At 40.0% G+C, this 21903-nt stretch overlaps 1 protein-coding gene across 4 annotated transcripts in view; it reads right to left on the minus strand.

The window, feature by feature from the left end:
• The window catches only part of SEC16B (SEC16 homolog B, endoplasmic reticulum export factor), a 150991-nt gene that overhangs the window by 83484 nt on the left and 45604 nt on the right, over positions 1-21903 (minus strand). For all 4 annotated transcript variants that reach the window (XM_075833088.1, XM_075833086.1, XM_075833087.1 and 1 more), the window contains 2 exons: positions 12853-12964; positions 5540-5645 (listed from right to left, as the gene is read on the minus strand). In XM_075833088.1, the coding sequence (XP_075689203.1) occupies positions 5540-5645; positions 12853-12964 (218 nt within the window). The remainder of the gene's footprint in view (positions 1-5539; positions 5646-12852; positions 12965-21903) is intronic.

The raw sequence follows: 21903 nt of genomic DNA on the forward strand, positions 1-21903 counted from the left end.
GTAGATAGCAGTATAGTACATGTAATACAGGCAGAAAGCAATAAAGTACACGTAATACAGATAAATAGCTGTACAGTACATGTAGTATAGGTAGATAGCAGTATAGTACAGGTAGATAGCAGTACAGTACATGTAGAACAGGTAGATAGCTGTATAGTACAGGTAGTACAGGTAGTACAGGTAGAAAGCAGTACAGTACATCTAGTACAGGTATAGAGCAGTACAGTACAGGTAGAGAGAAGTATAGTACATGTAGTACAGGTAGATAGCAGTATAGTACATGTAGTATAGGTAGATAGCAGTATAGTACATGTAGTACAGGTAGATAGCAGTATAGTACATGTAGTATAGGTAGATAGCAGTATAGTACAGGTAGTGCATGTAGATAGCAGTATGGTACATATAGTACAGGTAGATAGCAGTATAGTACATGTAGTATAGGTAGATAGCCGTATAGTACAGGTAGTACATGTAGATAGCAGTATAGAACAGTACTTTGTTCGGGCGCTGTATATATGTACTGAGCTTGGTTCTGGCAACGTATCTGTGCATTAGCCGGGAGATTTGTTGTGGCTTGATGCTCATGCCACACGGTCCTCCACCCTTCTCACAGTGCACAGCCTAACTAAATGGGCTGAGCACGCTTAGGATATTGAATGTGCGCATATAGGTTTATACGTAATGGGTGGGTTTAATATAAGGAGTGTGGGTAGGTAGGTATGTACACTTGTGTAATTATATACATAGTGTGTAAATCAAGTTAAACATTCTGGACAGGGAAATTCTTTATTTAGAGTCCACTTTAACCTCTTCCCGTTGGAAACAACTTTCAGATTTTAATTTTCGTTTTTTCCTCCCCACCTTCTAAAAGCCATAACCTTTTTATTTTTCCGTTGATATAGTCCTATGAGGGCTTTATTTTTTCGGGACGAGTTGTAATTTTTCGTAGCACCATTTATTGTGCCATATAATGTACTAGGAAACAGAAAAAAAACTATTTGTGGGGTAGAAAATGAAAAAAACTGCGATTCCTCCATTGTTTTTTGCGCTTAGTTATTACGGAATTCACTGTGCAATTAAAACAACATGTTAACTTTATTCTGCGGGTCAATACGATTATGGCGATACCAAAAATCTATATATTTTTCTATATTTTACTACTTTTACATGTAAAAAACTAGGCATAAGCTTTTTATTTTTCCATCGATTAAGTGATATGAGGGCTTATTTTTTGTGGAATAAGCTGTAGTTTTTAATGATACCGTTTACCACGTTTTAATCACTTATTATTCTATTTTTGAGAGAAGAGGTGACCAAAAAAATAGCGATTCTGGCGTTTACAATTTTTTTTGTACGGCGTACACCTTGCGAGTTAGATAATGATATATCGTAATAGTTCAGGCTTTTACAGATGCGGCGATACCAATTATGTTTATGTATTTATTTTTTTACTATGCTCTAGGGGAAAAATGGGAAAAGGGTTTTTTTTTTAACTTTCAATTTAAAAAAATTTTTTTACATAAAGAAAAAACTTTATTTTGCAGATTTTTACTTTCACCCTAGGGGACTTCAACCAGCGATTGTTGGATCGCTTGCACGATATACTGCAATAATAATGTATTGCAGTATATCGTCTTTCTGACAGGCTTCTATTAAGCCCTGCCAGAGGCAGGGCTTAGTAGGAGCACAAAGATGGCATAACTGGGGGCCTTCATTAGGCCCCCAGGCAGCCATAGCAACCATCGTCACCCCCGCGATTGCATTGCAGGGGGCACTATGAGCTGCTAGAGGGGGTTGCCCCCCTCTTTTTAACAAGTTAAATGCTGCGGTCGCTACTGACCGTGGCATTTAACGGGTTAAACGAGCGGGATCGCTCTCAAGCGCGACCCCGTTCGTTACTCTGAAGGGTCGGCTGTAACATACAGCCGACAACCCCATGTTTTATTTGATTACTAGAATAATTTTCCATGGCGCAATACACCGCAAACCTCCTCCCAGCGCATACGTCTTTGCCGGCAAAACAGAGAACCTGTTAAAAATTTTAATCCCATCCCTGGGTAGATAGCAGTACAGTACAGTTAGTACAGATAGATAGAAGTACAGTATATGAAGTACAGGTAGATAGCAGTACAGTACATGTAGTACAGATAGATAGCAGTACAGTATATGAAGTAGAGGTAGAGAGCAGTATAGTATATGATTTACAGGTAGAGAGTAGTACAGTACATGTAATATAGATAGATAGCCGTACAGTATATGAAGTATAGGTAGAGAGCAGTACAGTACATGTAATAAGGATAGATAGCAGTACAGTACATGTAATAAGGATAGATAGCAGTACAGTACAGTACACATAGCAAAGCAAACACCCACCCCACCCGGGGTCTCGCGAAACGTGTTTTAGGTGTGGTGGCTGTCGGCAGGACCACAGTCTGGCTGTACTATATGTATGCACTTTATTACTCTGTTGTGCTTAGCCTTGACCTATAGGTCTGGTATGTATACTCATCATTGTTTGCACTAACTGTTTAAATGGTATTCTTTTGCACTGGCACTTTTAGATGTGCTTATTTATTATATGCTGTATTAACCCGTTAGTGACCGGCCCATAGTGTTTTTACGTCGGTCACTAACGGGCCTTATTCTGATGCCATAGATTTTTTACGTCGCGGCATCGGAATAAGTAAACAGAGCAAGGAGCTGTCAAATCTCCCTGCTATCAGCTGCCAGAGGCAGCTGAGGGCTGGGAGCGTCCCTGCTCTGCCGGGTGAGATCGATATTAGTATCGATCTCACCCGTTTAACCCCTCAGATGCGGTGTTCAATAGCGAGCACCGCATCTGAGTGGTTTTGGAGAGAGGGAGGGAGCTCCCTCTCATCCCACTGACACCCGGCGATACGATCGCCGAGTGTCAGTGTCTCCGATGGCAGCCGGGGGCCTAATAAAGGCCCCCAGGTCTGCCTGTAATGAATGCCTGCTAGATCATGCCGCAGGAATGACCTAGCAGATGCCTGTCCGTTTTAAACGGACAGGCAGTAATACACTGCAATACAGAAGTATTGCAGTGTATTATAATAGCGATCGCAGAATCGCATATTAAATTCCCCTAGTGGGACTAGTAAAAAAGTTAAAAAAAAGTTTAATAAAGTTAATTTAAAAAAAATGTGAAAAAAAAATGAAAAACCCACTTTTCCCCCTTACAAACTGCTTTAGTATTAAAAAAACAAAATAAAGCAAAAAAGTTACACATATTTGGTATCGCCGCGTCCGTAACGACCCCGACTATAAAGCTATTACATTACATAACCCGCACGGTGAACGCCGTAAAAAAATTAAATAAAAAACGACGGAAAAATTGCTGTTTTCTGTGAATCCTGACTTAAAAAAAATGTGATTAAAAAGTGATCAAAAAGTCGCATCTACTCCAAAATGGTACCAATAAAAACTAACAGTCGTCCCGCAAAAAAAAAGCCCTCATACAACTGTATCGGCGAAAAAATAAAAACGTTACGGCTCTTTAAATATGGAGACACAAAAACTAATAATTTTGAAAAAAAAGCGTTTTTACTGTGTAAAAGTAGTAAAACTATACAAATTTGGTATCGTTGCAATCGTAACAACCCACTGAATAAAGTTATTGTGTTATCTATACCACACGGTAAACTGCGTAGATTTAGGACGCAAAAAAGAGTGGCAAAATTTCAGATATTTTTCTATTCCCCCCCAAAAAAAAGTTAATAAAAGTTAATCAATAAATAATATGTACCTAAAAATGGTGCTAATAAAAAATACAACTTGTCCCGCAAAAAAACAAGACCTTATACAGCTATGTCGACGCAAAAATAAAAAAGATATAGCTCTTGGAATGCGACGATTGAAAAACGTAAAAAATGGCTTGGTCATTAAGGTCTAAAATAGGCTGGTCATTAAGGGGTTAAATGCTTTATAAGTTATCCTTAACCATACATAATTGCACTTGCACTTTAAAATGTATGAATTTATATACCTATCCTGTGTGCCCTATCAGATGTAATGCTATGTCTATGTAAATTATATTGGTCCTGCTAAACCCACCGTTTTTATATGTCTGCATTGTCCCATTTTTTAATCATCATATATATTATTTTTGTATCAAGTAATAAAGATATACCTTTTCAAATTATTTTTTGGTCTAGCATGGCATTGTTTCTTCATTGATGTAATAGCCTAAATGTTGCATTGCACTATACTACAAAGAAAAGCACTGGACATCCAACCAGCACAGGCACTTCAGTATAAAAGCACCCAAAGACTGGCTCTACCCCCAATGTAATGTGCTGATTCAGAGACATTTTACCAGTGAAATGTACCTGCTGACCTCCGAGATAATCACAATCATATTACAGATCAGCACTGCCTGTGACATTGTACGTTGAAAATATTGTAACATACTGTAATATCAGTGTCAGTTTAGGCACGACTGCTGAATTCCCACATAGAGTTTTCGTAGTCAAACAGGAGTAGATACAAGTGAGATGAGAAGTAGCAGTCGTTCTTTCTTCTGACTTTGGCTAAAAAAACTTGCATCAAAACCTCCATGTGGGATCCCAGAATTATAGGCACTACCTTTAGACTTGATCAGAAAATGTTATGTCGTTCAGATCTTTTTGCCAATTGTCAATTAATTATTATCCATCCAGTCAGACATTTTAAGAAGAATTAAAGAGGTTTTCCCATCCCCAAAAATTGGTGGCCTATGCTCAGGATAGGCCATCAATAGCTGATCGGATCCGATACGACTCCCAGCACCCCCGCCGATTAGCTGATTTAAAGGGGCCGCAGCGCTGCTTCACGATAATTTCTACTTGCTCACTGTGTATCGTCGACACACTTGTAGTGCCAGTTCACAGTATTACAGCCTCCTCCCATTGAAATGAATGAGAGAAGGCTGTAATACTGTGAACTGCCGCTACAAGTGTGTCAACGATTTACAGTGAGCAAGTAGAAATGAAGGGGAAGCAGCGCTAGAACGAGCTTAGCAGCCCCTTCAAAACAGCTGAATTGGCGGTGGTTCCTCGGAGTCGGACAACGACTGATCACATACTGATGGTCTATCCTGAGGATAGGCCATCAATTTTTTGGGAGTGGAAAACCCCTTTAAATCAGAAATCCATAACAGAGTGACTAGTATGGAAATCCATACAAGCATAGGAGACGGTAAGAGCAGAAGTTGGAACCACTACACTCCGCAAATAAAATACATCTAAAATACAAATGTCTTTCCACCGCTGCCAAAATGAAGATGTTACAGCCAGTTTGATGAACAGGTGTCTCTTATGAGCAGACAAGAAAAAACATAAGGAGAAACATAAGAGGAGTAAGATAAACCATTTACAACAAATCTGTAACTCTTCTGTCGAAGGAGAAAGTGTAACACATGAAGCAAATATGGGAAAGACACAGAAGAAACAGAGCAGACCTGAAATCTGTCACAAAGTTCTGTATCGAGAAAACATATCATGAAAAGCAGGTCTTTGAGGGTTGTAATGGTAATGGTTACCTGGAAGGAGGGGATACAATGACTGATTTTCCCCAAACCGTGGCAATATTCCAGGATTTCAGTGCGCTGGATGTGCGCCGTGCTGGCAAACTTCTTAAACTTCTGGCTGAAAGAAAGAAGCAAGAAATAGCTATCACATAGATGTACAGAGGGGTGGCCGAGGCTGCAAACAATGAATCGGACACAAAGAATCCAAGAAAAAAAAAGTACACTCAAAAAATACAAATATAACATAAAGATCTTATAATATTCCTTCAGTGAGAACAAATCTATAGAAAGACATTGCCCTCCAGTGGTAAAGCGGATGTGTACTGGGTGAACATTTTTCATATTTTGTTATTACAAAAACTTAAAAAAAAATCTTTAGACTGTATCAATGGTCAGAATAAATCAGATTTTGGACTTATCACTCTCTTTTAAAAATCCACCCCTTTGTTTCCCTTGTCGCCCACATACTACATTATATAAACCTTCCATTTGAACTGTATTTGGATGAAATCAATGGGAAATTTGATTTGAAAGCAGCCCAAATCATCATTTTGGTGTTTATAGAATCCAGGCCAAAATAGATCTGTGAGCTATAATGTGAAATGATGTCCCTACAGAGTCCGATAACACACACACCTCACTGTGAAGAATGGTCCAACAGATAATAACAATGGCCTTGGATCACGTCCACTCTTATATCTGCTAGTATTTATTTGGCCATTTTCAATCTTTCAGATGCTTGTCAAAGACAGGCACAACATTATCTTAATTATTTTGTATGATTAATAATTGTGCTGACAGTGCAACTTTGGATGCCAATGAATGATTTCACATCATAGGGTCAATTTGAATAGAAATCTAAAGTGCGCTTGGAGGAGGGGGTATTCATTATGGGATAGGGCAGTTAAACAATAGAAAAGTTAATAATATATATAGTATGCAAAGAAAAATACTCTCTGGGTAGGAAAGGCATCGAGAATGCTTAAAGGGCTTGTTCTATTAGGACAACCCTTGTCCATATTCCCTATAAGGCATGTCACAGAGGGGAGCCCCATTCAGGACCCCATTTATGAGCCAGAATAAAGAGAAACTCCTATTCCTTGCAAACTTGGTAGATCCATGCATTACATGGTCAGATATTTAAATGGCCGGCATGTAATGCTACATGTGCTGTGCAGCGGACACTGCAGGGGAAATGACTGGCCAGGTGCGGCTTCTCTGGCAATAACAGCTGATCACTGTGATCACTGCCAGTAAGAGAAGTCGGACCCATTAGGTCCCAACATTAGGGATTTCCCAACATTAGACATTTTTGGCATATCCACAGAATATGACATAAATGTTTAATAGGTGGGGGTCACACCTCTGCTCTCCAGAGGAAATAAACGTACAGGTGGTCGCGTAGGTGCATGGCTCTCTCTATTCATTTTAATGGAGTTACAGAAGCAATCAAAATAGATAAGGGCCCTTTTACACCGGCCAATTATCGGGCAAACGAGCATTCAGAAAACGCTCGTTCCCGATATTTGCCCTGTGTATACAGAGAGATGCGGTGCCGAAATGATAGAAATGTATGGGGAAAAGCAATCGTAGTAATCAGGGCTGCCATCAGGAATTTCTTGGTCCCATACAGCTAATGAGTCTGGGCCCCCCTCCATTACCGAGGGTTGAACATTACCGAGGGTTGAACGGAAAGTGGTCACGTTTGTACGTTATGCGCTTTAATTGATTTTGGTACTGATGTCAATTACAGTGAACGAAAACATGGGTCAGGCACATGACTGGTTAATGCCCTGGTTTTAATAACCGTTAATGCACCGGTTTTGTTCAGTTCAGCCAAAACGTATACCACTGTATGGCATACGTGGGATACGTCGTCCGGGGAATGGCCCTGGGGAAATTCCGGAAGTCACTGTACATAAATGGACAGTGATGTTAGTAGCATTGCCAGGGCTGGAGTCCTTGGGCAGAGCTTCTGCTAGACCTCTGCCTCCGGCGATGTTCCTGATGTCCATATATGGACAGTGATGTCAGGAGCTTCCCCAGGGCCAAAGTCCAAGAGTGCAGAGTGATTGCGATGCTCTGCCTGGGGACTCCGACATTGGGAAGCTCCTGACATCTCTGTCCATATAGTGTTGTCAGGAGCGGAGGAGTTTTTTTTTGTGGGATCTATGAGGATGGAATAGCAGAGTCTACTACGCAATTCCATCCTTCAAAAAAAGGTAAACCCCATTCACATGAGTTATATTGTAATATGTAGTGAATTATCAGTGAATTATCAGTGCGCAATCCGCACCGAAAATAGGAGAGTTTTAGCCATGTGACAATTTAAAAGCAAATTTTTCTTCTATTACTCTTCCAACCTACATGTATTTGTTCTTGGCTTTTCTCAGAACATGTTGGACTTCCATATTGTGTCAAAAAATAAGTGATATATTTAACTTTTTAAAAAATGTAAAAGGAAAAAATGGGAAATAAATAAAAATAAAAAAATGTGAATATGTGATTTTAGGTGATGTTTTTTGACATCTGGTGCAGCCACTAGGACAACACAACTGAATACATATTTGGCAACTTCTGTCGACTTCAGCCTATACCAAATATGTGCGTATTTCTTACACGCTGGGCGCAAGGCGAAGCTTACAATGAATGGTGCGCAAACTGGCTTTTGGAGAGCAAATTTTACTAAGCTGATACCATAGCAAACTTTGTGAATGCGACCAGTGTCATGGCCCAAGTTGCTGTGTAGCCCCAGCCTACAACTGTACATCAATATAAATGATATGAAAGAGATAGATAGATAGATAGATAGATAGATAGATAGATAGATAGATAGATAGATAGATAGATAGATAGATAGATAGATAGATAGATAGATAGATATGATAATAATCTTTATTTGTATAACTAAAAAAAAAATGGCGATTTAGATAATCATCTATCCATCTATCTATCTATCTATCTATCTCTCTCATATCTATCTATATTTCTCATATCTATCGATCTATCTATCGATCTATTTCATATCTATCTATCTATCTATCTCATATCTATCGATCTATCTATCTATCTATCTATCTATCTATCTATCTATCTATTATCTCATATCTATCTCATATCTATCATCTATCTATCTAATATAGATATCGCTCATACCCATACATTACTGATAATAGGTCTTTGTGAAAGGAGCAAACCAGCGCCGATCAATGAGCTGTCTCGTTCATCGGCGTTGGTTTACAAGGCTCTCGTCGGGCCATGTAAGCGGACCTCAAATGTGAAGAGTTTTAAAGGGGTTTTTATACTTTTCCATACGTTCTGCTAAACTACAGATGTAGCCAAGTTTATCTTGACTCTGATAACTTGCTGCAGCGTTATATTACACAACAAAAGCCATTGGAAACTCCTTGAAAAAGTCAAGTTATTTCTTGCCACTGTGTATTTAATGCGTTGAGAGTCAAGATAAAAGGACAAGGATGGCTATATCTGTAAGGCCTTATTCGCACGAACGTGCCTGATTTGTGTCCACAAAAAATGGGCCGTTTTTCATGCATATGACTCTCCATGTTGAGTCAGTGTGGTTTCTGTGTGTCATCCGTTTTTCTCATCCGTGTTTTTCCTCTGCAAGCGCTTCTTGGTGTTAATTTTCTTTTTTTTCTCTGCATTTCTTCAGCAATTGATGTGTGCAAAACAGACAGCACATAGAGGTCGTGCATGTGCTGTCCATTTTTCTCACGCACCCATAGACTTCAATCAGAAAGTCTGATCCGCAAAAACAGACCAGAATAGGGTGAAGTTTACGCAACGGACAAATGCTCTGTGAAAGAACACGGATGTGTGAATAGCCTTATTGAATTGCATTGCTCAGTGTGCTGAACATTATTTAAGCGGACAGCAGACGGACCTGAAATACGTTTGTGTGAGAAAGGCCTTACACTGTATTAAACATGATGGAACTTTGTCATATACTCTATATTACCAATCGTCCCCCGTGTGTTCAGAGCACTCAGTGAATGCACTTTATACATTTGTAGCCTAAATAGACGTATGTATGTAAAAAAACACTGCTCCTGTCTATCAGTGCCTGGCACACGCCAGGAACAGGCGTCTTTTTGTTTACCTCCAACTCGGAAGGACTAAACTTCTTGCCACTGCAAGAATGTTTTAAACAGGATACCCCTTGCCACTGCAAGCAGGCTCAGACTTATGAGCTTTCGTCTGATACTAATTGACAGCAATACTGATCTCTAGGCAGCTAAACCTCAAATCTGGATACAGCTGCTGCTTTGACCCATCTCCCCTGAGGAACTGCTTGGTCAGCAGGGAAACGCGTTGGGAGAAATACTTACCATCTATCACTTCAGGAGAAGCCATATAACCATCCTCGGACACATTGACCAAAAGGACTACCAACTGAAAATAAGGGGCAGGAGGGCAACTGCCCCAGGTCTTTTTACTCTAATCTATACATGTGGTCCTTGCAAGAGGATAAGATATTGGATAAAACCTCCTGATGAAAGTGATCATAATACATTATAATACGAAGAAACCTTATTTAAGGCGGACTGATATTTTCTTGCTGTCTTCAGAAATTTTGTTTGATTTTGATATAAATCATTGAATACGAATTGGCATGCAGTATTGCCATTTGATATCCTTACTCATTGACACAGTTTTGTTATCTATTTTTAACAAGTTCAGTAAAAGTTATATTTTATTACTCCGGATCTATTTTCATTTCTTTCAATATTACGGAGAACTTATTTATCTCTATCCAGGTGGGGGATATACAATACCACGAATATATTATATCAGTGCCTGATGTCAGCTTTCGGGAACCGAATTGTAACACACAATATAACACAAAGTCAGCAAATATTTAAAGGGGTTTTCCAGCCAATAAAAATTGATGGCCTATCCTTAGGCCTATCATCAATAGCTGATCAGTCGGGTGTCTGACTCCCGGGACCCCTGCCGACCAGCTGTTTTGAAGGGGCCGCAGCACTCGTATGAACGATGCAACCCCTTCAAAACAACTGATCGGCGGAGTTCCCGGGAGTCGGACCGCGACCCATCAGCTATCGATGATAGGCCTAAGGATAGGCCACCAATTTTTATTGGATGGAAAACCTCTTCAAAGACTATGTGAACCTTTAAAGTTTTACATATACAGTGAAGGAAATAAGTATTTGATCCCTTGCTGATTTTGTAAGTTTGCCCACTGTCAAAGACATGAACAGTCTAGAATTTTTAGGCTAGGTTAATTTTACCAGTGAGAGATAAATTATAGAAAAAAAAAAAAAAAAGAAAATCACATGGTCAAAATTATATATATTTATTTGCATTGTGCACAGAGAAATAAGTATTTGATCCCTTTGGCAAACAAGACTTAATACTTGGTGGCAAAACCAATGTTGGCAAGCACAGCAGTCAGGCGTTTTTTGTAGTTGATGATGAGGTTTGCACACACGTGAGATGGAATTTTGGCCCACTCCTCTTTGCAGATCATCTGTAAATCATTAAGATTTCGAGGCGGTCGCTTGGCAACTCGGATCTTCAGCTCCCTCCATAAGTTTTCGATGGGATTAAGGTCTGGAGACTGGCTAGGCCACTCCATGACCTTAATGTGCTTCTTTTTGAGCCACTCCTTTGTTGCCTTGGCTGTATGTTTCGGGTCATTGTCGTGCTGGAAGACCCAGCCACGAGCCATTTTTAATGTCCTGGTGGAGGGAAGGAGGTTGTCACTCAGGATTTGACGGTACATGGCTCCATCCATTCTCCCATTGATGCGGTGAAGTAGTCCTGTGCCCTTAGCAGAGAAACACCCCCAAAACATAATGTTTCCACCTCCATGCTTGACAGTGGGGACGGTGTTCTTTGGGTCATAGGCAGCATTTCTCTTCCTCCAAACACGGCGAGTTGAGTTAATGCCAAAGAGCTCAATTTTAGTCTCATCTGACCACAGCACCTTCTCCCAATCACTCTCAGAATCATCCAGATGTTCATTTGCAAACTTCAGACGGGCCTGTACATGTGCCTTCTTGAGCAGGGGGACATTGCGGGCACTGCAGGATTTTAATCCATTACGGCGTAATGTGTTACCAATGGTTTTCTTGGTGACTGTGGTCCCAGCTGCCTTGAGATCATTAACAAGTTCCCCCCGTGTAGTTTTCGGCTGAGCTCTCACCTTCCTCAGGATCAAGGATACCCCATGAGGTGAGATTTTGCATGGAGCCCCAGATCGATGTCGATTGACAGTCATTTTGTACGTCTTCCATTTTCTTACTATTGCACCAACAGTTGTCTCCTTCTCACCCAGCGTCTTACTTATGGTTTTGTAGCCCATTCCAGCCTTGTGCAGGTCTATGATCTTGTCCCTGACATCCTTAGAAAGCTCTTTGGTCTTGCCCATGTTGTAGAGGTTAGAGTCAGACTGATTAATTGAGTCTGTGGACAGGAGTCTTTTAAACAGGTGACCATGTAAGACAGCTGTCTTTAATGCAGGCACCAAGTTGATTTGGAGCGTGTAACTGGTCTGGAGGAGGCTGAACTCTTAATGGTTGGCAGGGGATCAAATACTTATTTCTCTGTGCACAATGCAAATAAATATATATAATTTTGACAATTTGATTTTCTTTTTTTTTTTATATATATATATAATCTATCTCTCACTGGTAAAATTAACCTAGCCTAAAAATTCTAGACGGTTCATGGCTTTGACAGTAGGCAAACTTACAAAATCAGCAAGGGATCAAATACTTATTTCCTTCACTTTATGTATATATATATATATATATATATATATATATATATAATTATTTTGACTTTTTGTCGTGTATACAAAGCAGCTGTATGTATCTTGCACTGAAATCTGTATCTGTCGTGTCAGCGGGACTGACAGGTTCAGTTACAACGGATCCTGACACGCAGGATCAAGCTGGTACCGATCACATCTAAGTTCATAAGATGTGATCGATAACAGGAGGATCGAAGCGCGGACACTGAACCTGTTAGTGCCGCTAACCTGACGTATTCAGGTCTCAGCGCAAGATACAGTTTCTCTGTATACAGGATACAAAGCAGCTGTACCTCAAAATCTAAAAATAATTATTAATAAAAAATATTTAGAAAGTTGCACCAAACACACTGATACACGTTTTGATTAAAAAAATGAAATCAAAAAACAATAATGATTTCAAAGGTGTACATAGCCTTTAAGGATGTGTTAGTTCACTATTATTTATGAAAAAGTCTAAAAATAATTGGATACCAGACACAAACATACATAATATGATCTTGTTGTGCGCTTTACAGTCCAATCTTACTTTTGATTACTGCCCAGCAAAACGAGACGGTCTGATTTCTCTGAAATCTTGCCAGGAGAGATGCCAGCTGTCAGATAGCAGCAGTGTCCTGCCTCCGTTAGACCTTTAAGAACTAGATATATAAAAAGATAATTACTATAATGTTTGGAATTGTTTAGTCAATTTAGATCTTTGAATTGCATTGTTTTTCCATTTTGCAAGCGGAGGAGAGGTTCAATTTAATGCAGAAACAGATATACACAAAAACCAAGATTTAAAGCGTATGTTCGCCTTTGACATAATTTTAAAAATAACCTATAAGCGCACGAGCGCCAGGGACATAACATCCCAGTAGAATCTGAAAGTAAATACCATGGATAATAAGAAAATATATACTTTTATTAATTTATCACAATACATGGTATAACAATATCAAGTGTATTAAAAAACTGTATATGGCGGATCATGTATCAAGAAGAGTAACAAAGCGGTAAGTATGACAAAATACCATGGGAAGCACAGAGAACATAACCAAAAAATCCCCACAACTCAATGCGACCATACCAAAAGCACAGATGATAAGAATGACAGAGACAGAAAGACTCTATATCGATGTGAATGAAATATCCACCTGGAGAGAGTACATGTCATAAATCTGCAAGGAATAACTAGCGTGCTATACATATCGACATATTAGGTGAACATAATATTGAGAACATAACTCATGTATATACCTGTCGACATGATGGAAGCAAGAGATGAGGGGAGATGGCACAGGAACGCCTCGACGCGCGTTTCGCCCACGACCGGCTTCGTCAGGAGGCTACCGTATATACAGAACCGGGGGTTTATATACCGCCATATGTAAACCGATCATTAATTAATTCATTGGTGGCATCTGTGGGGTGCACGCATGGACGGCGCTCGCAGGCCATGATGCGAGCACTGCATCATCAGAAAGCGCCATGCTGTCTGCGGTGTGACGATGCGTCTCACGGCATGAGACGCACGTCACCATAGTAACGCAGACAAACAGAGTGAGGCACCCTGAGATACAGCGCCCGCAGCGCATGCGCCCGAGAGCGTCTGGTACACATATACCAGCATAGACCATCAGGGAATACAGGAAAGGAAATATTTTATAGCGTTCATACAAACATTGGCAAAAAAAGAAATAATTAATAAATAGATAAATAACTATGTGATGAGCAACCCAAGAGGAGAATTTTAACAAAATATTAAAGGTGACCTAAATCGGTACAAGTATACAATAAACCTCTATATAGTATATGTATCACTAAATGGTATTTTGATACAGAGTTCATCACAGACATAAACCAATTACATAAATACATAGATACATGGAATATGAAAATAAGACAAATAATTATAATAAATAAAATAAATATGAATAAATATATAAATTAAAAAATGAAAAATAATAATAAATGAAAAATAATAAATAAAAAATAAAAAAATAACCCCAACAATCCTCCTGGCCGCCCTATCGTGTCGGGCATCGGTGGTCTCTGTGAAAGTGTCTGCAGATTTATTGATTTCTATCTACAAAAATGTGTAGAGACTTTACCATCATTCATTAAAGATACCACCGATGTCCTTCGCCGCTTGGATGGGCTACATCTGGATGACGATATGATTCTAGTTACATGTGACGTGGAGTCGCTATATACATCGATTTGTCATGACCAGGGGGTGCGTGCGTCTAAATTTTTCCTGAGTATGACTAACTATGATTCTGATCTTGTGGAACTCATTATAACTCTTTTGGAGTTCTCACTTACTCATAACTTTTTTACCTTTAAGGACCGTTTTTTTCCTACAGCTCCAGGGTACGGCAATGGGGGCTACTTGTGCGCCCTCATATGCCAATTTGTTCCTGGGGCTGTGGGAAAGAGAGGTGGTCCTTAATACTCCTGGACATGACGCCGTACTCCTCTGGTCTAGATATATAGACGATATTCTGTTTATCTGGCAAGGCTCCACAGACCACCTAGAATCATTTCTATCCTCCCTTAACACCAACGATCTAAACATCAGGCTTACATGGAAATGTAGTAGGTCGTCGGTGGAATTTCTTGATGTCTTGATATCCAAGGATGCTGACAATACTGTCTCTACAGACATTTTCAGGAAGGAGACCGCGACCAACGCACTCCTCCATGCCACATCTTCCCATTACTCAAAGGTCAAGAGTGCTATCCCTACAGGCCAATTTTTAAGAGCTCGACGTATCTGTTCTAATATGAGTAGATTTGAAAATCAGGCCTCAGATATGTCAGCCCGCTTTCGTGATCGGGGATACAACCGGAGGGACATTAGACGTGGATATCTGAGGGCTAAACATACATCCCGTGAGGGATTATTGGTGAGTAAACCTAAGTCTAAGGTGATGTCTGATCCTAATGTTAGGTTTATTACAACTTTCAACTCCCAATGGGTCCAGATCCGTAGTATTATGCAGAAACACTGGAATGTACTACTCACGGATCTGGATTTATCTACTTGCCTGTCAAGGCATCCCTCTATTACTTGGAGGAGATCCAAAAATTTGCGGGATCTTTTGACATCCAGTCATTATATCTCCAAGATTCCAACGAGCCCTTTCGGTGGCCGTGGTCCACCATGGGGATCATTCAATTGTGGTAACTGTATGGCCTGCAAATTTATTTTACGGTCATCTACCTTTCATGACTCCAAAAAAACTCAGGAGTACAAGATCGTGTATAACATTTCATGTAAAACTGAGGCTGTGATCTATTTTGCAACATGCCCCTGTGATCTTATCTATATAGGCATGACAAGTAGATCCTTCAAGACACGTGTACTTGAACATGTCAGTAAGATTCGCACGGCATGTAGCACTAAAGACATTGACCAACTTCAACCGATTCCCAGACATTTCTATCGACACCACTCTTGTGACCCTAGCGGTATAAGATTTCGAGGGATCGATAGGGTTAAATTGGGATGTCGAGGTGGAGATGTACGCAAGGCTCTCCTAAAGAAAGAAATGAAATGGATTACCCTGCTTAACACTACCACACCATTTGGTCTCAATGAGGCCACTAGCTTCAAACCTTTTTTATAAACCATCATAGTTAGCGCGAATTTTAATTTAAGTTTTGGGGGACCGCTATTCTGCCTTTTTGTTTCTGTGATATGTTACTAATTTCAGCTGTGTTATATTTTAGTGCTGCTGTTTCTACTGGTGACATCTACCATCATGTGGGCAATACATCTTTCATCGTATGGACCTTGAATGACCATCTGCTGGGCTTGCTGTCCATACGTCTGGCTTTTTTGTTTTGTATATTTAGTGTTTATATTTTATTCTGTTCTGCTTTTATTATTATTACTATTTTATTATTTTTATTTTATATGAAAATTATTTTTTTTTTTGTTTTTTATTATATTTTTCACTTCATATTTATTGTTCACATTTGTGTATTTTCACTTTTTTATTATGCATTCATTGTATATTACATATGTAGGGTTGTTTTCTTTCACATATTAACGCCTTTTTGTGTTGCGTTATCATCCAGCTTATTCACTTTTCTAATTTTTTTGTTTTTGTGTATTATAACTTCTATTATATATTTTTCTTCAATAATATTTGTTCATAACATATTATTTATACATATTTTATATTTTTTATTTATATTTTTATTTTTTTATTTTTATTATCTTTTGATCACTTTGATTCATTTCCTTATTTCTGTATTTAGACTTTGTGCTGTAATATATATGATATATACTTCTGTACATATTTATACACATTTTTTCACTATAATTAATTACTATATTTATATTTTTTCATATATAGCATTGTCTTGTACTTCACTCACAACATATATATTTCTGTTTCTATGCTTCACTTTATTCTTTGTTTGTTCTATTTATTTGTAGGGACATACTTGCTTTCAGTTAATTTATTTATTATTTTTTATTTTTTTATTTTTATTTTTTATTTTTTATTTTTTATTTTTTTTTTTTTATTATTTTTTATTTCTTATATTTTTTATTTCTATGTTTTATTTATTTTTTATTTTTTTTTTTATTTCTTTTATTTATTTTTTATTTTATTATTTTTTTATTTTTTATTTATTATTTTTCATTTATTATTATTTTTCATTTTTTAATTTATATATTTATTCATATTTATTTTATTTATTATAATTATTTGTCTTATTTTCATATTCCATGTATCTATGTATTTATGTAATTGGTTTATGTCTGTGATGAACTCTGTATCAAAATACCATTTAGTGATACATATACTATATAGAGGTTTATTGTATACTTGTACCGATTTAGGTCACCTTTAATATTTTGTTAAAATTCTCCTCTTGGGTTGCTCATCACATAGTTATTTATCTATTTATTCATTATTTCTTTTTTTGCCAATGTTTGTATGAACGCTATAAAATATTTCCTTTCCTGTATTCCCTGATGGTCTATGCTGGTATATGTGTACCAGACGCTCTCGGGCGCATGCGCTGCGGGCGCTGTATCTCAGGGTGCCTCACTCTGTTTATCTGCGTTACTATGGTGACGTGCGTCTCATGCCGTGAGACGCATCGTCACACCACAGACAGCATGGCGCTTTCTGATGATGCAGTGCTCGCATCATGGCCTGCGAGCGCCGTCCATGCGTGCACCCCACAGATGCCACCAATGAATTAATTAATGATCGGTTTACATATGGCGGTATATAAACCCCCGGTTCTGTATATACGGTAGCCTCCTGACGAAGCCGGTCGTGGGCGAAACGCGCGTCGAGGCGTTCCTGTGCCATCTCCCCTCATCTCTTGCTTCCATCATGTCGACAGGTATATACATGAGTTATGTTCTCAATATTATGTTCACCTAATATGTCGATATGTATAGCACGCTAGTTATTCCTTGCAGATTTATGACATGTACTCTCTCCAGGTGGATATTTCATTCACATCGATATAGAGTCTTTCTGTCTCTGTCATTCTTATCATCTGTGCTTTTGGTATGGTCGCATTGAGTTGTGGGGATTTTTTGGTTATGTTCCCTGTGCTTCCCATGGTATTTTGTCATACTTACCGCTTTGTTACTCTTCTTGATACATGATCCGCCATATACAGTTTTTTAATACACTTGATATTGTTATACCATGTATTGTGATAAATTAATAAAAGTATATATTTTCTTATTATCCATGGTATTTACTTTCAGATTCTACTGGGATGTTATGTCCCTGGCGCTCGTGCGCTTATAGGTTGTTTTCCTAGTTGGCTTGGGGTTTCTCCTCTGTCCTGTTGTACCTTATTTTGAGGTCCTTTTGTAGGTTTACTATAATTTTAAAAATAGACTTAAACTACATAAAAATTGAGCCACTTAGTAAATATATTACTTATCAGTACTGATCCTGAATTACAAACTGTATTATAGTCGAAAGCCGATTTCACAATTCTGCAAGTTTCAGAGCTGAAATCTCCCAGCATTCTCTGCTAGTTTTCTATCTAAACACGTTGGTGTCTTGCATTCAGGCAACATACAAAAAGCTAATGTACAGAAATCAAAATCCCACACTGCATTATCGGAGCTCAGCTAAGGATGTTAGTAATGTGTCTGTCAACAATGTAGGTGACGGATTCCAATGGCAGCCAGCATATACGTGAATGCAGCTCTGGAGTATAATACAGGCTGTAACTCAATAGCTATATGTAATATAAGTAATGTAATGCATTTACAAAGTTAAAGATTTTTTTATCTACATATAGAACATAAAACTGTTCAAAGGTAGATATACTATTTAACCAAACATATTTTCTGCTGAGAAGTAAACCAATTCTCTGCAAAAATACCCTTAGGTAGAATCTTTCATTGTGATATTTGTTGTATGGCAATTAAGGCAGTCCAAGGCCTTTCCCCACCAACCCAACCCCTTCAGTAGGAAAAAGTTTTATTTCACTTAGAAACTCTATAAAAGTCTTTACAAAAATATTTTTAATATATCATGTACATCATTATTTTTCCTCATGTCCTTAAGATTTCTGTAACAAATTTTATCTTAAGATACAACTGGACATCAACTACACATGTTCTCTTAAGAGTGTTATCGTTTGTCTGCAGAAGACATCAATGGAACCTACAGTACATGTTAGACAGTACCGTTCAGAAAATATACTGACAAGGGACACTACACCTAGTGGTTCTTAGAGTCTTATTTTCTTTTCTCTGTCACACACACTTTCCCCACCTGCGCCATAGATACACAGTCAAGTCACGTTAGGGCTGGGAGTGACTCAATAAGGTGCTGGTAGATTGTCTCAGGCATCTGGAGCCTTGCTTACTTTTGCTGGAGGGTGCGTGGGGAGGATCCATAGAGCGAACAAGACGATGGAGGTGATCCCACAGATGTTCAATTGGGTTCAAGTCTGGTGAATTAGGGGGCCAGGGAAGTACTTGGAAGCCTTGGTCGTGATCTTCCAACCACTATCAGACATTTCTAGCCGTGTGACATGTCGCATTGTCTTGCTGGAAGATTCCTTCTCTCCAGGGAAGATAAACAGCATGTATGGGTGGACGTGATCTGCAATGATGGATTCATACCCAAATCGATTCAGAATGCCTTACACATGGATGAGTGGCCCAGAGAATGGCATGAAAAAATTCCCCAGACGATAACATTGCCGCCACTAGCTTGTGTTCTTCCAGCAATGGTTGCAGGGTATTTGTTCACTGATGTTTCTCGGCCTGACACGCCAACGTTCATCCATTCAATGAAGCAGAAAACGTGAGCTCATCGGAGAAGGCAACTCTTTGCCAATCTTCGGTGGTCCAAATCTGATACTGCCGTGCAAATTGAAGCCTTTTTTTCTGATGCAACTTTGTTAGCATAGGAGCAGTGACCATCCGTCTGCTTCGGAGCCTCAGACGCAGTAGGGTTCGCTGAACTGTTGCTTTAGACACACGTTTGGTGGCCCCCTGCTTGATGTTCACGGTGAACTGATCCACTGTAGTGTGCCGTTTCGGGCCTCATGCACCTTTGTAGCCGACGTTCATCTTTGACATCAATGGCACGTGGTGTTCCGCAGTTTCCACATCAGTTATTCCCAATGGCGCCATTTGTCCACTCACAAACTGCACTGTTTAAGTATTACTGCCACCCTTTGCCCAAAAGCCAATAATCATTCCTTTTTGCAACTCTGATATCGCCCCTTTTACCCATGGCAACAACAATTAATATATGTTTAGACAGCCTATCACACACATTATACACCCACCAAGCCAGCCCATGACATATCACTTCCTTCATGGGCTACGCGCTGCCGACGACGAAAGTAGGAGTGTATATGGCAGAGGTCAGGGAGGGGAGTATGGAGCGGGTTCACGGGCTGAGCCTGCTCCATAAGTTAAGCATGTCAGCTGTATGTTCCTGCCAACACTTTGTTGCAACAAAACTTCTAAGATGGCAAGTTCAATAGTGACCACTATTACGTCTATGGCCGCGGCCAGTCGTTCTGACTTACCCTCCGACGGCCGCAGCGATGGACACGTGAGTTCTCTGCGGCGTCTCCCTCCTGTGAGACGCCGGCACTCACTTCCTGGATCTGAGTCTGTCTCCCACAGGCCTTAAAGGGCCAGTGCGCGCACAATTGCAGGAAGTCTGCAATCAGTCAAGAATGCTGCTGGACTATAAAAAGGGCTCTGCCCTCTTGATCATTGCCTGAGCTTTGTTGTGTACCTAAAGTTTGTCTTGCAAATGGTCTCCTAGTGTTTTCCTGTTCCAAGTGTTACCCGTTCCTGCTGCCTGTACCCTGTATCCCGTGCTACCATGCCTCTGTGCCGTCTAGAGTTGAAGTCGAGTTGTGTCTTCCACTGCATCTACTGTGTGACACCCTGCCGGGTGTCCGTCTACTGCCGGAGCCTTATCTTCAGCCTGAATTACCGCTACTGTCTACATTGCCTCATTTAGCCTTTCTGGACTATAGACTTTGTACTGTACCTGTTTGGCCAGCTGCTATCCCGCTACGCATTATGGCCCAATGGGTCCACACCCTGTGCCGTGGCAACCGTGGCATTTAAGTCATACCTTCCAACCATCCCAGATTCAGCGGGACAGTCCCGGATTCCGGTCGGTGTCCCGCTGTCAGGGGTGGCCAGTGGTATATCCCGGTGTCAACTGTATCTGCATCCTCAGGACATAGATACAACTGAATCCAATGTGAAGCAGGGAACTGTCAGCTCCCTGCTTCAGCATTAGTACAGAGTGGAGGAGGAGAGGGAGCTCCTCCACTCGTCGAGGACTCCCAGGGCACAGCGCTGCTTTAAGCGCTGAGCCCAGGGAAGCCCTTGCCGACACTCTGGCCAGGGATTCCGCTCCTAGAGGGAACCTCTGACGTCACTGTCCATGTATGGACAGTCAAAACATAGAAGGCAGCACTCCAAAGATCATATCAAAAAAGGATTATTTTTATTCACCCATCAGTGCAGTAGGATGCAAAGTTTCAACTGCTCAATGCAGCCTTTGTCAAGCAAATTCATTGCTTGACAAAGGCTGCATTGAGCAATTGAAACGTTGCATCCTACTGCACTGATGGGTGAATAAAAAATCCTTTTTTTATATGCTCTTTGGAGTGCTGCCTCTATTTCTATTTTTTGTCTGATACCTGGGAATTTTCAAGTCGGATTCCTGAAGGCTTGCAGACTGCTACCCTGGAGGTTGTTGTTCTACTGTGCTGCCCATTTTCTCTATTTGGACATATATGGACAGTGGTGTCTGGGGCTACTCCTGGAGTGGAATCCCCTGCCAGAGTGATGCCGACGCTATTGCCGAGGATTTTGCTCCTAGGGGTAACCCCTGACATCACTCTCCATATATGGACAGTGATGTCATAGGCTCCTCCTGGAGCGGAATATCTGGCCACAGCGTGGTCGATGCTCTGGCTTTGGGATTCTGCACCTAGAAGGTGCCCAAATGTTGCTATGCACAGGGGGGTACCACTATCTATAGGGGGTGGCGCTATCTTCAAGGGGGGTGGCACTATCTACATGGGCAATGTGGCACTATATGGA

Source organism: Rhinoderma darwinii, chromosome 7 (assembly GCF_050947455.1).
Source record: "Rhinoderma darwinii isolate aRhiDar2 chromosome 7, aRhiDar2.hap1, whole genome shotgun sequence".
Classification (NCBI taxonomy): Eukaryota; Metazoa; Chordata; class Amphibia; order Anura; family Rhinodermatidae; genus Rhinoderma; species Rhinoderma darwinii.